Source organism: Elephantulus edwardii, unplaced genomic scaffold (genome assembly GCF_000299155.1).
Source record: "Elephantulus edwardii isolate Elephantulus edwardi_28Jun2011 unplaced genomic scaffold, EleEdw1.0 scaffold00103, whole genome shotgun sequence".
NCBI classification, from domain to species: Eukaryota; Metazoa; Chordata; class Mammalia; order Macroscelidea; family Macroscelididae; genus Elephantulus; species Elephantulus edwardii.
Window position 1 is genome coordinate 6,601,965 of NW_006399853.1, and position 18,166 is coordinate 6,620,130.

An 18,166-nucleotide genomic window follows, 5' to 3' on the forward strand; every position below is an offset into this window, starting at 1 on the left:
AAATGGAGAGAGAGATTTGGTTAGTGTTAAACGGGTGATTTAGGAATAGTGGAACTCATTGTACAACACAGTCATTGGAAAAGACTTTAAATATTCAAATGTTCAACTGCATATTCTCTGACACTAACATTTGTCTTCATTTTGGACTTCCAGCTGAGAAACATCAGTGTAATAGGGTAAGAAATATCAGCTCCTTTCAGTCTTATGAAGAGAGTGGCATGTCTCAATCGTTCTAAAGATTTTGTCACAAAAAACCCTTATTCACATGATTATTAGGAAGAACTTATTTAAACTCAAGATATTTTAAGATCTGATATTTGCTAGATTATAATTTACCTTTAAGTTTGACCAATTATTTGTAGTAGAGAGAAGTCAGGAGGGAAGATAGAGAGATATTTGAATAGAAATGGAGCAAGAGAAAGGATAAAACTAAAAATACATATATATTAATCATAATATAACTTCTTGGCAGTCACCTGCCGTACCTAGCACTTTAAAAACTAAAATCTTTGGTAAATTCAACCAGATGAATTAAAATGTCCTTGAAATACTCATAGCTTAAAAAATGATATTGAAAATCTTTTGCACAAATGCATTTCAGCTTTTCATTGTTGTTGTTTGCTGTTGAGTTGGAATCAACTCATAGCTGACCCTCCAATGGGTTTTCAGAGGCGGTAAATCACATGGAAGGAGATCGCTCATCCTTCTTCCCCTTGGCTCTCTGGTGGATCTGAACAATATAACCCTTTGGGATTACAGCCCTGCTTCATACCCCCAGTGTTTGATTAGGAATGTAAAATGCCTTTTCAAAGTGTTTCCCATAATTAACAATCACCAGAAATGACTTGATGACAAAGAGTAACTAGTTGTCAGAGTGTTTGATAAAACACACACACAAACTAAACTCAGAAATCTAAGATAATAGCTACACCTTTGGTTACCATAAAGCCCCATCCTGGAAACTCTGGATCCTACCTCTAAAAAATTAATATATTCATTCTTGAAAAATGTGTTCATTCTCTGACAGACTTTGCAGCTTCCGTGATGTCAATGACAGATGTCTATCATCAGTAGAGTAGGAACAAGAAGCCATTCTCCCTGACTTTCACTACCACTGAAAATTAACAGTTGCAGCTTATTAAATTATGATTTCAGGATTCTTATGTAAATCTTTAGCTGCTAACCAAAGAGATGGTGGTTTGAATACACCCAGGGACTTTGCTAGGGAATGATCTGGGTTTTGTAGATATCCCAGCTATGAAAACTGACGAAGGCAGTTCTGTCCAACAGGGTGACGAGGAGTTTTAATCTACTCAATGACACCCTACAATGGCAACAACACACAGTGAACATTTTCTTTTTTTCTTTTTTCTTCATATCTTTTTCTTTGTCTCTCTCTCTGCATTTCCACCCTCCTCCTCACTCACACGCACGCAAAAATACACAGGCACTCTGCTCCAGTAGGATGAAATATGACCAGTCATACTTTATTAAAAATTCAGCCAACTTTTATATGTCATTTTTTGAGGGTTAATATGCAATAAGATCTCATTATGAAGTTCGCTGCCATACTATAAATTTCTATATAGTCAGAAATTACTGTTCCCATTGCAAATACTGACATGCAATACATCTCATTTACTCCAACATAAGTATTTAATTTGTTCCTGGATACAGGTGTTATAATGAATTTCTACTGTAATGCAGTATTGAAATTTAAAAGCCAGTTGCTTAGGCTGACATTGATTGATGAGTTACTTGCATAGATTATGCATCTATCTGAAATCTTTCTCCTCTTTAAAGAAATAGGTAACTTGAATAAAGATGGAGAAAAATTAGATGCAGTTTGCCATGAAATTATTGTCCAACTGAGGAGATCAGTGGGGAATATCAAAGGCATCTTGGAAATGATGAGCAGTTAAGCCCGTTAAGTTTCTTGACTGACATACTAAAACGTAATGAAGTGGAAGGCTGAAACTGTTATCTGTATTGATTTCACATCTAATTCCCATTGTTGAACATTTTTGAGTCTTCTCTTTTTTTCTCACGAACAGCTCATGTGAATATAAAGCAGCACATATGTAAATGCATAAAAGTTATGTTGAAATGTACCTTGTAGGTAAAAATCCAAATATATATGCACACGTGTATATGCATATTTTCATAATTTTTATACAATGAATTATCCCTTGATGGGCACATTTAGAGACATAATTCAAAGGGAAATTATTAGAGAATTTATGAATTGGAATTTATAGCCCCATTGTAAGGAAGAATAAGCACTTGATTGGTTAGAGGAAACACAAAGTCTTGCTACTAGCCAGAAATGTTGGAAAAAATGTTCTCAAGCTGACAGCATTTTGTTCTAAATTAACGTGTTGCTATTTTTTTAAATTAATTGTATATATGATTTGATGGTAGTCCTTTGATGTTTGTTTTTCCTGGTGTTAACAAATAAGGATATAAAGAAAATTTTAAAATACAATAAAATCATCTACTATTTTTTTTATTGTATTAGTTTACATACGAAATTTGAATACGTTGTTTTCCAGACCAGATCCTTCCAATTTCCCCCACTCCTCCACCTATCAAATTGTACAACCCCATGATCAATCCCCCGCTCCACTCGCACATCCAAATGTTTAAAAATATATATGAGGATGCTTTAAAGGGCAATTAATTCTCAGAACAAGCAGATCGAAGCTTTAAACTTTAAAATTATACTTTTAATTTGGTTAGAAATTGATGGAAACATCCATAACGAATCTTTGCAGAGGCTTTGAATGGTCCTTTCACTTCCTTCTCCTATAGCTGCTGAACCTCTTCTGTTTGAAAGATACACACTGATAATGTCTATTGGTTGTTGTTTTAACTTGGATTTTGAGTTGACTGTGACTCCTGATGGTCAATGTACAACAGACAAAAATCCTATCTGGTCTTATACCTTTATCACTATCAATTATAGGCGAGAGTCCATTTTTACAACAAGTTCACACACCTTGGGTGCTTTTAGTGTTTTCCAACCTAAGAGATTCATCTTGCAACACTGTTTCAGAAACCATTTTGCTGTGATCCTTAAGATTTTCTTTGGTTACTTTTCATAATTGGATCTTAATACCTTTCTTGTTTATCTGTCTGGGTTTGAAAGTTTTGTGGAAACCTGTCCACCATGGGTGACTCCATTGGAATTTTCAATGCCGAATGTATAGCCTTTGATGTCGTAACAACAGGTAAGCCATCAAAGTTCAAAGAACCAGCTGACTATGGCCATGAGGAAGGCAAGAATGAAGGTGGTGAATATGAATAGGATTCAGTTTGACACTGTTAGTGTAGACCAAGTTCAAATTACAGGTTTCATTGCCTACTATTCTCTCAGCAACAAACAGTAATCTACATATGTTTAAAGAAATTGGATAAAGTACACACAGCCTCACATGGACATAATAGCTACCAGGACGTTGGATCAACTTCAGCACTTCTTTTGTGTAAAATGTTAACAAAACACTATTTCTAATTTTGTCGTATAACAATATTAAAAATAAAAATCCAATTAATTAGAGGATATACTGTGAGATTTGTGATGGATGTACAAAGCCGTTCGTGTCACGTATATGTGGAGCATCTTGTAAAGAGCAGGCCTTGAGCACATTCCTGGGCAGGATGCCCTCTGATGTCATTATTCTGGAACTGTGAACGTGCTTTGACCCTCTTCTTCCGCACTGGGTGAGGACGCCGTCAGCAATTCCTGGGCTTGCCAGCGAGAGCTGTAGGATACAAGTCTTCATGTGGCTCACGAAGCTGCCTTAAGTTGTGATATGATGATGCAGTTGACTATGCTGTGAACATATCTGATTCTCTAGTAGTCTCCAAATTTGAAAGATCATCCGGGATACATACCTACCACCACCACCAAACCCTTTCTTTCCACATATACAGGCTATGAAACCTCCTCCTTCACCCTATCGCCCCATAAACTATGCCTCATACCTTCCTAATTTGTATTTTGCTCCCTAAGGCTGTATGGGATAGCAATGGTATTTCTTCTTTGCTGTAACTGGGGATTTGGGGAATTCAGAGAGCACCATAGCACTGCACAGACCTCTGCTTTCTCTGTAAGGTTACCATCGACTAGGAATGCAGGGGGCTCTCTGGTGGTACGGTCCATAGGGAGTTGAATTGCTAAGCTAATGACAGTACCTCTCTGGCTGTTCTAACACACCAGCCACTCTGTCAATGAAAGATGGACATTCTCCTCCAGTGCAATTTGCAGCCTCCAAAAACCTGCAGGACGATCCACTATGAGTTGATGCCAATTCAGGGGCAATGAGTAAGTGAGTGTGGATGATAAATTCAATGAGTCAAGAGACCAGCAAGCTCATTTTCTCCTATTTCAGTCTCCAAAAGTTGAGTCGTTTTGGATTTGGTACCCCTATGCTAATGTGATGGATGACTTTCCCAAACTGTACTTCTCTCCCTCACACCTAGTCACTTGCCTTTCAATACCCTGAGAGTGCTCTCTCCAGAGACATCAGAGCTTGAGCTCTTCAGCCAGTTATGAATGTGTCACATCTCACAGCAGGGGCGATGCCCTTTGAATTTGATGGTTTTAAAACTGAGCTTGTGCTCTCTAACTTGAGCCATGTTTCAGCAAATAATGCCCTTCCCGTTTAGCCACAAGAGATCGGAAAGGGGCACATTCTTTAGTACTTCACACTTCACTGGGTCAATGTGTTTGCCCCGGTAACTGGCAGGAACGTGGCCACCTAACCTGCCACATAGGTCTCTAGCATTCACTCATTTTCAATACCCTCTCTGCTTTCTCTGTCTTAAAAGATTCTGAGTCCAAAGTGTCCCCTTTTTATATTTGTGAATGTAATCGTGTTGTGGCAACAACATTGCTTTTTCCTTAGATGCTAACAACTCAATGATGACTCATAGTAACAATATGGACAACAGACCTGAATCTTGCCCTATCCTGTACCGTCTCTACCATCCCTGATACACTCAAGCTCAGTTTTAGCCACTGTGTCCATCCAACTCATTGAGGGTCTTCCTTTCTTTCACTGATGCCCCATCTTTCCCAGCATGATGTCTTTTTCCAAGGACTTGTCCCTCCTGAGGGAGCTCTGGTGGCAAGAAGGTGCACTACAATCCTGAAGGCATGCGGTTCGAGGCCACTAGTCACTCCATGGGAGAAGGATGGGCAATCTCCTTCCACGTGATTAACTGCCTCTGAAAACCCACTGGAGGGTCAACTATAGGTTGATTCTCACTCTATGGTACAAAACATTAGCAACATTCCCTCCTGACCACAGGACTAAAATTGTAATATGAAACTGCATCATCTTTGCCTCTGAGGGAACAACCTTATAGAGATTCTGGTCCATAATGGGAGAGACATGGAAATTACTTCTTTAATTCTATTTTATTATTGCCACTTAAAATAGCATGCTGCAAGAATCCTTCTAAACAATACCAATAGACAAGAAAGAATGCTACAGAGATTGACTACAAGGAAAGCATAGCTGCAGAATCACGAAAAACATGCTTAAGTATATATGTTTAGGTCCTGCTTCCTACCATTGTCAGCTTAAGCAACAAAAAAACAAAGATGGTGAAGTAGCAAGGAACACACCGAGCACCCAAATCTGAGCTCTTAAAAGACTGCTTTGAGGACTATCTGATTCCAGCATGACACAGGGTCAAGATGATGTGGGGATATTTCTTTAGGCCAGAACAAAACTAAATGCTATCCAAACCACAATGGATATAACAAGAACAGAGCACCCAGTTTTCCTGAAGAAGATACCAATGGCCAATTCTGGGACAATTTGAGCATTAAAATAATTAAGGACAAAAATTAATTATACACCATAAGAATTGCAATCTATATGTATATAACAGAAAACAGAGAGAAAGGGAGAGAGGAAGGAAGAGAGAAAGAGAGAGAGACCCCAGAGATAGAAAATATGGAAGTAATGTTCAGTTTTATATAGAGAGATAATGTGAAAGGCAAATAAGGAAAACCAGAGAAAAGGAAAAATAATGGAGCAGAGAGTTCACAATGGCTAAATCTCAATAGCATTCTCTCCATCTCACTATGAAGAAGAATGTGGTGTCAGGATTGAGGGAAGATTAATGAATAATCTTCATTATGCAAATGTCACAACCTTGCTTGCAGAAAGGCAAGACAACTTGAAACACTTTTTTTTGAAGATTAAAGATTACAGCCTTCAATATGCTCAAAGTATGTGTGACAAAGCTTTGTCTCCAAGGAGCACACTGGCTGTACCTTCTCTAAGATGTATCTGTTTGCTCTTTCAGCAGTCAAAGGCATCAATTCTTCTTCTGTCTTCCTTATTCATTGTCCAGTGCTCATTAGCATAGCGAGTGATTGAAAAGCCCATAGCCTGAATCAGACACACTTGAGACGTGTTCCACAGAGGCAAGAATGGTACAATTTTTCTCACCTCCTTTGGTCCCATTGTTAGGAGAACCTTTCCTTGGAGAAAGACATCATGCTCAGAAAGGTGGAGACTAACAGTGGGCTCAAGCATGTCAGAGAGGTGAGGACAGAGCAGGAAAGATCTGGTTTTCATAGGCTCATTATGAGTCATAGTTGATGACATCTAATAATTACAACCACAAATCTAAAAATAAGTATATATGAGTTTTATATTCTTATTCTTTCCCTTGTGGTTTTGAAATTATTCTGTAGGAGAAAGCTTTTTGTCTTTAACTTTAAAAGACAAGCAAATACATACTTGTTATGGCAAAAAAATTCAAGTGTCAAATAAATTATCCTCACAACTTTAGGTTGGTAAGAAAATATATGTAGGTGGCATCAAATATGTTTCTAACATGAAAATATTTTTTCCCCAAAAAGATTATGTGAGCAGTGTTGCTTTAAGTAGGCTCCACTCCATAGGAGCAAATCTGAAAGAAATAACTCAGGGACAGTTACTGGTTTATCTTAGCGGTACAGGATTCAGATGTCACACCAAACTGTTTTTCATATGTTGTTTTTGCTATAGGAGTTGCAACTTAGGGGATTGTGTTAGGAATTGTATTTTTGTCTAAATATAGGTGATATCCATAGCTAGGGAAAATACACAACATTTTTATAACAGGATGCAGTTATACTTGCATTGTTGAGACGATTTACTTATTTTAGTTAACAATAGCTAACATGGGTATTACATTTACAATTACAAAACACATATTCTATTCAGGAACCCCTGCAGGAGGGTTAGCTATGAGTCAATTCCAACTCAACAGCACATAACAGCAACACAACCTACTTAGATTCAGGTGAACGTTCCAAATCCAGCAAACTGAAGATGTTTCTTAATTCGTTTGTAAGGTAAAATCAACATGACCTTGTGGACTGTTAGTTGTGTGATTATTAGTTGCCATCAATGTGGCTCCGTCTCGTGATGACTTTGTGTGTAGTAGCTGGAACCATTGACTGGTTTGGGGCCATCTTATATCTATGCTTGAGTCCATTGTTTTGACTTTGTGTAGTCTGGGTGCCTTCTAGACTAAGGAGGTAATGTTTCTGAGTTATAATGGACAGTGATTCTCTTTCCAGTAGTAAGGTTTCTATTGCTTAGTTTTCAGAAACATATTGCCCTACCTTTCTTCCTGTTCTGTCTTAGTCTGAAACAATGACATTTTACTGATGAAAATCATGTGGTCTCATGAGATTTGAAATACTGATGCAGTAACTTCTAACCTCACAGCTACATACAAGTCACCATGATAGGGCAAAATGACTAACAGGTGGAAAAGATTGTTGATAGTCTTCAACAAGTGTATCTGATATAACATAAGAGTAATTATATATTTTACTTGCATTTGATAACAAGATACTATCATAGTTTACACTGAGATGTTATATAAAATACTGTCTTTGTACTACACCATCTTTCTGTGATAGAAAAAAATTAATATAGAAACATATCCAGCCAGAAGGAAGTGACATACTTATGGTTAGTTTCACTGAATATGATAATTCTTGATGTCACACTCCACTACACACCATACCAACTTATACCATACCATACAAACTTATACCATACCATACCATACCATACCATACCATACCATACCATACCATATCCTTAGTAGTGATTATTATCCATTTTAATAATAAAATAGTATGTTATATAGTTGTAAAATGCCTAAATATAATATTTTATATATAAATCCTTAAGAGTAATCATTATCCATTTTAATAATAAAATAATATGTGATATAGTTGTAAAGTACTTAAATAAAATATTTTTAGATATATGAATGGTGTAAACAAAATCTTCTCTTGATGCTTCCTGTATCATTCAATATTTTCCCCATAGAATTTTAAGTTTTCCAACTGAAGACTTGAATTTATTAAAGATTCTTTCAACTTTTAAAGTGCCAAGCATATTGTCCCTTTTAATTTCCTAGCTCCAGCTTTCCCCCAATTTTCTTGTAATACTTTATTTTCTCTTCTCGAGCTGGTCTTTGACGTCTGCTATTTAGCACTCTTTCTTCATCATTTCTTCTATTTGTTTTGACTTCTATTCACAATCTCCCTGCACGGTAGCAGCAGTAAAAACAACAACAACAAATAACAACAACAAAAACCAAACACACCAGATAATCCAAAAATTTGTTTCATTGGGGAACTCAGCAATGCTGGACCACTTTGAAGTGCTAAAAGGAAATGCCAGTTTAAAAACTAGGATGGTCGAAGCCATAGCATTTTCAATGTTCTCATACCCAACTGAACGTTGGATAATAAATGAGATAGAAAAAGTACTGCTGTCTTTGAATTCTGATATTGGAGAGGATTATTTAATATATATTGAACAACCAAAAGGACAAAGAGATTTGTCTTGGAGGAAGTACAAGAAGGATGTTCTGTAGAGACAAGGACGGTGAAACCTCACCTCACACACTCATGCTCTGGGTATGTTGTCAGGAAGTCCCAGTCCTTGGGAAAAGACATCTTCCTGGGAAAGGTTGAGGGTCAGTGCAAAAGAGGAAAACCCTCAAGGAGAGGGATTGACACAGTGACTGCAGCAATGGACTTGAGAGTGCTAGAGCAGGCAAAGATAGTACAGGTCAGAGGAAAGTTCAGATCAGCTGTTCATGGGGTGACTGGGAGACATGGTGGACTTGATGGTACCTACCACCAACAAAAGCCATCTGTAAAATCTTTTTCATGGACTTGATGGTACCTATCAACACAAAATTCATTTGTAAATTATTTTTCCATTCACAGCATTATTTGTTATACAACTTTATTAGTAATTTAATAGAAACCCATTTTAAAGTTGTTTTGCTATTTGTTTTTATTTTATTTTACTCTTGTTTTGGTAAATATACACAGGAGAACATACATCAATTAAACTATTTCAACATGTATAATGCAGTGATATTAATTCCATTGTTCAACCATCTTGCCCTATTTTTCTAGATTGTTATTCTACTAGTAATATAAACTCTATGAGTTCATTTTAAAAAATTCAGATATTAGTTCACAAATACTTATTGTCACAATATTTAACTGAAACATTGGAAAAGTTGACATATTCAGTACCTATAAAAGCATTCGGTAGTAAAACCAGTATGAGCTTGCGTATAGCATGCAGAAGAGACTTTGTAATTCAAAGCATTCCTATAAATGAGTAGAAGACAATCTGACCGGATGGCACACACCAGAATGTGTAATGCCAAAAGAAGGAAGGAGAAGGGGCAGGAGGAATGAGGAAGCAAATCACGATGTCACAGAGTTTGGTGGGCAGAGGGAAAGGGTGAAGGAATTGGGAAAGACCCACTGAGATCTAAAAGAAAAAAAAATGAGATAATAATGAACGTAGATCGATGGTGATTAATTTTGTAAGACACAATATTCTGGAATGATCAAATGAAACATAATGTAAATGAAGGAATGTAAAAACTATAGTGTATATGAATGGAACAAAACCCAAACTTTTAATGCAAAAAGGTAACAAAAAAAAGGTAAATTAGCATAGAATTTAAAATACACACACACACACACACACACACACACACACACCCATTTTAATCTGTGTTTATGAAAAATTTTGCTATAATTGGCTATTAGTATTGTTATTGTTGTGTGCCATGGAGTCAGAACCAACCCATAGCTGACCTTCCAATGGGTTTTAAGAGGCAGTTGGTTAACCCCATGGGAGAATAGTGCTCATCTTTCTCCCAAGGAGCAGCTGGTGGATTCAAACCCACATACCTAAGGATTGCAATGCAGCTTCTTACCATTAGGCTACCTAGTTTAGCTGAAACACTGAACAGAGTATTACAGAGAGTCACTGTGGTGTCACCATTACAATGTGATCACCCTGTGTGGCCCGTATTCCCACACTTCTTGGTGATAGACTACCCCAAGGATTTGGGTTAAGCCATTGTGGACCTGTGTGACTGAATTTCATGAACTAATTCTTAATTAAGCAAATAATTCAGGGTGAAAGAAAATGGAATACTGGAAAGTGAAATTGCTGAAGAAATCTTGAAATTCATATGAAGAATTCCAAATTGAGCAAGATTTTATGATGCTGATATAAAGACAATGTGGTGAAATTACTCAGAGTGGTATTGCCTGTTTGAATCATAAATAGAACCATAATGTCCAGGTCTTCTAATTGCACATTCTCATTTCTTTCTGCAGTTATTAGCAATAAACAGGCAAAAGCACACTTGTAAAGAATTTTCCAGCCCAAGAATTTAGATTAAGAATCCCATTCTTTCTCTGCCATTATTCTAGTCACTTAAACCCTTTGGCCAGTTTCCTTAGCTGCAAAATGAAATAAGTAATTTAGATTAATGTAAGTTCTCTTTTGAATTTTAAAATGAAATGGATTCTAGAATTCTATTGTATTTTTATATCCCTATTCTATGCTATTCTAAGACCCAGTCCGTGCTGCTATATATGATTTTCCTGAACTGTAAAAAAAAATGTAATTTTATTTATTTTGAGAAAAGAGAATCCTCTTACACTAATGAATTTCTTTCTCTTACAGTGCAAGTTCCAGGGCCAGTAGAAAACCTACAAGCTATATCTACCTCACCTACCTCAATTCTAATTACCTGGGAACCCCCTGCCTATGCAAATGGTCCAGTCCAGGGTTACAGATTGTTCTGCACTGAGGAAGCCACAGGAAAAGAACAGGTAGGCAAGAGACGGGGCCACAGTGCTTGAAACAAGAGGATAGATCACAGGCTAGGAATTAGCAGAAGACTAACAAATGCTTGGTTCCATTTGTTTTCAGCAATTAATTGGATAGCTGATTAGTTTTAGAGTGCTTGTTATTGGAAACATTAAGTAATTTACTTGAATTACAGCGTAGAGAGAAGTAAATGGGCAATGAGATAAAGTCAGGAAAAAGGATGCTGATGTTCGGTGTGCAGATGCAGAGTCCTGGGCCAGTGTAGGCACCTTTGGCTTAATTATCTTGGAACTGGAAGGTACTGGCATTTTCAGTCTTTCATCTAAAGGATCATTGCTCCTGCATTTAATGGCTTCAGCCAAACCACTTATCTTGATATCTTTTTACATGATTTCTGTTCTCTCATCATTTTGCTTTGATTCACGGGGATCTCATATGGGTGTTAGAGTCAAACAATGCACCTTAGGACCACCAGTAACTGATCTTTTAAAGGAGAGTACCTTCAGCTCTTTAGTCTGAGGAACATCTTAAATTTTGAACTTGAATCCCCAAACTGTCATTCAGTTGACAGTCAATTGGTTGTATCATCCAGAGACTTCACCTCCAGTCTATTGTTTATTACTTTTTACTGTTTTCAGTGACTTTCAATTAAAAGTGAACCATGATGGAGCTGTGGTTAAAATTTAACTGTTAAGCAAAAAAAGGCCAGGTTTCAAGTGCAATACTGAGGGAGATGGACGTGGCTGTCAAGTTTCCATCAATATTTGTAGCGCTGGAAGCCACAAGGGACAATTTCTATCTGCCTTCAAACTGCTTTGAGTCAGAGTCAATTCCATGACAATGGGTTAGTTGCAGTCACAGGTTTATTCTACTTCTTCTTACACGTGACCTGTAATCTATGCTTCTCCTCTGGAATGCAGATGTGTCAGAGATGGTGAGGTTAGCTCCAGATAGGGCAAGATTTCATTGCTATTATTCATAGGGTCTCTATAAGTTGTGGTCATCTTGATTGCACATAACAACTACAGTCTAGAAGTAGGTGACTTTGTTGTTGTTGTTGTTGTTGTTGTTGTTATGTGCCATCGAGTCACTTGCAACTCATAGTGACCCTATGTACAAGAGCCCTAAACGCCGCCCAATCCTGTGCCAACCTTGCCGTCTCAGACACACTCATTCCCACCACTCCACTCACAGAATCGATCCATCTCATCGAGGGTCTTCCTCTTCTATGCCGTCCTTCCACTCTCCCAAACATGATGTCCCTCTCCAAGGACCAGTGTTTCCTTGCAACATGTCCAAAGTATGTCAGACGAAGCTTCAGAATTTAGATGAGAGAAGCCAAGAGTGAGGCATATGAACCTTGGCAGTTGTCTTTTGCGACATGTATATGACTGTGGAGATATCTTCTTCACAGATTCTGAATTTTCTGTTTGTAAAAGTAAGTAGACAGGCCTATAAATGAATTCAAGAACTCCGGTGGTTTTGTCAATTAGCACATTGTACTGGTAACCAAAAGACTGTGCATGTCCAGGGTTTCCAATCCACCAGCTCCTTTTGAGAGAAGACAGACAGTCTCCTCTTATTAAGATGTACATGGTCAGAAACCCAATGGAAAGTTGCCGTGTGTCAGAACTGATATAACAATAGCGGATTTGGAGTTCATAGATTAAACAAATGTATAATTAATAAAAAGATAATATAAAAATATAAAATATATATAATTAAATTTGAAGATAGAGACTTGACATTGGGATGCAGAATTCCTCAGTTATGTGGACCTACCAGCAACGTGCTCACACATGAAATGAATGATCTGGTTCTTTTTTTTAAAAGTGTGTTTCACAACAAGTCTATTTGGACATCATTCAAATCATAACTTACGTCATAAAATAAAAATTACTGAGATCTCCTCTTATGTAATCACTGTTTTTCCTTGCTGAACTCATGCTGTTTTAGTCTTTGTCAACCTTTCCATCCCATCCACTTTTCTATGTTTTCAGTTCTCCAATCATACCTTTTCCATACCCTTTACATAAATGAAAAGCGTGATTCTGTGCACTGTGTGTGTGTGTGTGTGTGTGTGTGTGTCCATGCACAGCTAAATCACGAGCCTTCCAGAGTGAATTGGCTCCGATTTCCTCAGTGACCTTCACTCCTAGTACCTCATTTTCTGCAGCTCTGAAGTGGTGAAAACAGTTACCAGGCACCTCCCAATGTTTTGAGAGATGAAAATTGTGGCACAGTTATCTGTCAGTTTCAAAAGCCGTGGGCATATTTCAGCAGGAGAAAAGAGAAAGTTGCTGTTTTTTTTTTCTTAGGGAATTATTCCATTTGGGCCACAGGAGTGGCTCCTGTTCCTGGGGGTTTATGCACGCTGCTCTCTACCTGCCAGTGTGGCTGGCTGTGTGCGTAGAAAAACCTACACCGTTCAATGTATTGGGCCATGTTAAACAAATAGAAGCTTAATGACTGTAAAAATAGCATGGTGCTGTTTTAACAAGGAGTCTTTAAAGGATGGGGGACTTTGGTGGAGGAGTCGCTGTAACAAGTTAGCTTTTTCCAGTAAAGCATTTTAAGGCCAAGCTGTAGTTTAGTGGGTAAGAGTGTAATATCCAATCTGCTGGTTGCACAGAATGACTTCCATCTCTGCTTTAATGTGCCTCCTTAATAACAGTTTTGGCTTTTTATATCTCCAGAATATCGAAGTTGATGGACTGTCTTATAAACTGGAAGGCCTGAAAAAATTTACGGAATATACTCTTCGATTCCTAGCTTACAATCGTTATGGACCAGGCATCTCTACCGAGGACATAACTGTGGTGACGCTCTCTGACGGTGAGTTAATGGCAGCGAAATTTCCTTGAAATTCTGACGATGCTGAAAAAAAAATACTGTATAGTGTCTGCATCCCATTTTTCAGGGCCAGCTAAAATTTTCAGGGTGATCTGTTGACATAAAATAGAAAATGGGCTAATTTTCTCAACACTGCTTCAGTCAAATTTAAACTTCCTTTCGATGGATATGAGCTGAGTCAAGGATTCACTAGTGGGAGGTCTTGACCTAAGTTACTGGCTTAGCACTCAAACTGTTTGCATCTTTGTTTTATCTTTGTCAATGCACTAATTTCTAAGAATCACAATTGTGCAAGTCTGTGGACAAATCTTCAATGCCGTGTTTCTTGTAGCATCCTTTGTAATGAGATGGAGACTTTCAACCTCCCCTAAAAAACTCATTGCCTTAGAGTCTGAAGGGACATGTAGCTGACCCTCTCATGGCTTTTCTGGAGGCTGTAAAGCTCTTCGGGAGAGATTATCCATCTTTCTCCAGCGGATTTTAACTGCCCAAGAGGTAACACCTTTGCTTTAGCAGCACAACTCTCTACCAAGATCTCTTAATCCAAGTATGTCATAAAGAATTCAGCAGTGAAATAACAAAACCAAGGTAAGAAAAAAACATACATTTAGTTACTCACTGTCAAAGAAATGATAGACTAGGCATGTTTTCTAAAATGCTGTAAGAAAAAGAAAGAACAGAGTGAGAATTTAACAACAGGGTAGCAGGGGAATTAGAAACAGAAGGAATGGGCAATAATAAAATGTTGAGGAATTTAATAAAAAGTGGACCAGAGTCTAGTAGATCGTACACAGTTTCTGTGGGTGCAATGCCAACTCAGGCAGGTACGGAAATACAGAACTGAACTCTTGAATATTAAAAAATCAAGAAGCTATTTCTCCCTGAGCCACCAGCAAAAGTTCCCATACCAGCCTATGGAACTCTGCAGGCTATTAAATCTTTTATTTATTTTTTTTTAAAAAAAATATTAGTTTTGTCCTTTATAACACTCTTTAATCTGAGAATGCACATGGATTGAAATGTGACACAATCATCAATGGGACAAAGAGGGAGGCATATGGGATTAAGCCAACACAAAAGGACTTGAAAGTCATGCTCCTTTGCAAATTCAATTTAGGGGAAAAAATTTTTTTCATACATGGTACCTCTTCAATATTCTTTTTTTTTTTAATCCTTATGTCCATTCATCCAATTCCATTATTGAAGGCACAACTGAATATGTATTGGCAGAATAAATTAATTCACAACTTATAATTACAAAAATAAAAAACAAGTGAGCATGTATAATTTACATAATGTATGCAAATTTGGTTCTCACCCTGAACTGTAATACTGTGGTCCTATTCTTCACTTTGGTTTTAACTGTCCTAAGTGAGAAAGATAGATTATTACTCATTAGCCTTCGAATTATCTTTAGGAAATGTTGAAAGGCATCAAGCTTAACTAGTGTCTGTCACTAAATACAAGGATTTCTTACCCTCAAGTCCAGCAAATATCACTGTGCAGTGACCAGACAGCTTTGAAAACGGGAAGGAGGGGCCTCAGGGTCCATTCAGCATGCCTTTTGACCTCATTTGCCTACAGTTCATCTCTTTTAATTCCCAACAGAACTCCTACATCTTTTACTTCGACTGTTACCCAAACCCCTTGGGTCTCCTGAATCTGATACTGTTCTTCTACTACAGGTATTCATGAGAAGCCGCTAGGACTTTTTTGGTCGTATTTAACAGTCATCTTCTTTCTAGTCCTCAATCCTGAAGATTGCTTCTCCTTAGCTTTGTTTGTTGTTGTGTTGTTGGTTTTTTGATGCTGTAGGAGAGACGTATTGTGGAAAATGAAGTGCTCCATTGTATGGACGTGCCTTAAAGAAGAAAACGGCATGCATTTAAGCAGTTGGTAATGTTCTCTATGTCAGTGTCCACAGCTCTTTGCCTCCACTGCACTTACATAGTTGTCATCAAGTGCACACCGACACACATGACCCCATGCGTTATAAGACAGGACACAGCCTCATTCTCAGTCCTGCAGCACCTTTCTTACTGTTCATATGTTTGACCATGGTGCTGTGGCTATATTGTTATTAAAGGTTTTCTTCGTTTTCACGGAGACACTATTTTACCAAACGGGTTTTACATTTTTAGTCTTTTTTTAAAAAAAAAAACTGTTTTTGAGAGGATATGTCATTTCTATGATGCTTTGTGTTTTTAAAAAAATCATTTCTTTTTCATATTGGAAGCTGGCATGGCATCCACTTCTAAACAGCATGCCTCTGGAAATGCCATGAACTTTGAGAAACAGTGATAGTTATAGAAAGTCTTCAGGTTTTTTGTTCATGGGAGTGCTATATGAGTCGTGCTTGACTTGACAAAAATCAACAACGACAACATTTTTTCTTATGAGTGAAGGCTTTCAACTTATTGGTTTTTCATACATTCATAGATATTTTTATTTTTTCTGATTATTTTTAATGGCAATTTCTCAAAATTTCTTTAATGTAAGATATTGTATCTTCTCTGAATTCCTTCTAATTCAGTAAGTATTTACTAAATTAATCAAGTAGTTGAACCAACACTATTACATATTTGTATATACAGTATCTTTTTTATTTTTATTTTTTTATTTTTGTGTGCATGTACCATCAAATCAAATCTGACTGGTACAGGAGGAGATTGTCCCTCCTTCCCCGGCAGAGCATCTGGTGGATTCGAACCGTGCGCCTCTGGGATTGTAGTTGCAGCTCCTTGCCACTAGGCCACCAGAGCTCCCCTATACAGTATCTTTAAGTTCCATTTCTGGGACTGACTTAATTTGTTACTATATCCACATCAATCTGTGTTGTTGAAAACATCATGTTTCTTTCCAAATAAGAGTAATTCTAATAATAAAACTTATTTGAGACCAAAGGAAGATTGAATGAAAATAAAGAGCAAAGGCATTCGTTTTTTCCTAATTATTATTATTATTAATTATTCCAGTGGTTCTTTTCTGCCTGTCCTGCTAAGATGCTTATATGAGTTTTATTCAGATGCGCTGTCATCTGGAGTGTAGCTCTGTCTTATTGGTTTTTCTGGCTGGAGATATTGGTCCTCCTTCATTTTTCCTCCACCTCATGTACCACTGGTTTACAGATATCCAACACTTTAAACCACTGGGATTTTAGAACCTATGTATGTCCCCTTAGAAGTCTGATATTGAGTATATCATTTAATTAGTTCTGCCAGTTGCATCAACAATACCACCTAATGAACTACCTAACATGAGTAGTTCAGTGATTGAATGCACATCTTATAGCAATGAATTCCTAATTAGAAGTATCCTATCTTATTTGTGTCAAAAACTGTTTCAGTCTCACTTTAGAGGGACATATATATATATTTTTTTTCTTCTAAGTCATATAGCCCTGGTGTGTCCACTTGCCATACAGAGGTAACTTGTGGTTGCTGTGAAGCTGAACTCTGTGACATTGATGTGTTAAATGCATTAATGTTTGGTTACCCATGATAGACAGTGTTTGGTGGAGATTCCCAATTAAAACAAGCTTGGAAGCAGGAGTGGCATCCACTTCCATAAATAGCTTGCCTCGGGAAACCTTATGAATCTGGAAAAAGGATGAGAGTCGTGCAAGTGTTGAGGACTTTCATTCACAGGGTCACTTTGAGTTGCCTACAACTCAACGGCACTTAACAACAACAACAACAACTGTATGTGTGTGTGTGTGTTTCTTACTGTAACCACTAATATTTACTGAATACTTTCTAGTGCAACCCTACCCTTTATTAATTAATAACTGTGTTATTAATATTTCATCCCACACCACTTTCCCTTTTCCCATTTTACAGCTGGTACAGCTGTGTTAGAGAGACATCACAAAAGGTAGTAAGTAGCAGATCTAGTTCACTTAAGCTAGTAAATAAAGAGGTGAAATTTGACATGAAAATTTGCTGAGTTTCTCTTCTTCTATGATGAATATCCTCTGTTCGTTCAATCAGGAGAGTACCTTGTAATTCAATATTAGATATTTAAATCTACAAATCGTGTGTACATGACAGCACACATTTGATGAGGAGAGGAACTCAGGTACCAGTGTGCACAGGGATTCATTTACAAACATTCAGAGAACT

General features: G+C 37.4%; 1 protein-coding gene across 1 annotated transcript in view; it reads left to right on the forward strand.

The window, feature by feature from the left end:
- The window catches only part of DCC (deleted in colorectal carcinoma), a 1,276,184-nt gene that overhangs the window by 920,806 nt on the left and 337,212 nt on the right, over window positions 1-18,166 (forward strand). The window contains exons 10-11 of the mRNA XM_006891717.1: window positions 11,046-11,194; window positions 13,889-14,027. Of these exons, the coding sequence (XP_006891779.1) occupies window positions 11,046-11,194; window positions 13,889-14,027 (288 nt within the window). The remainder of the gene's footprint in view (window positions 1-11,045; window positions 11,195-13,888; window positions 14,028-18,166) is intronic.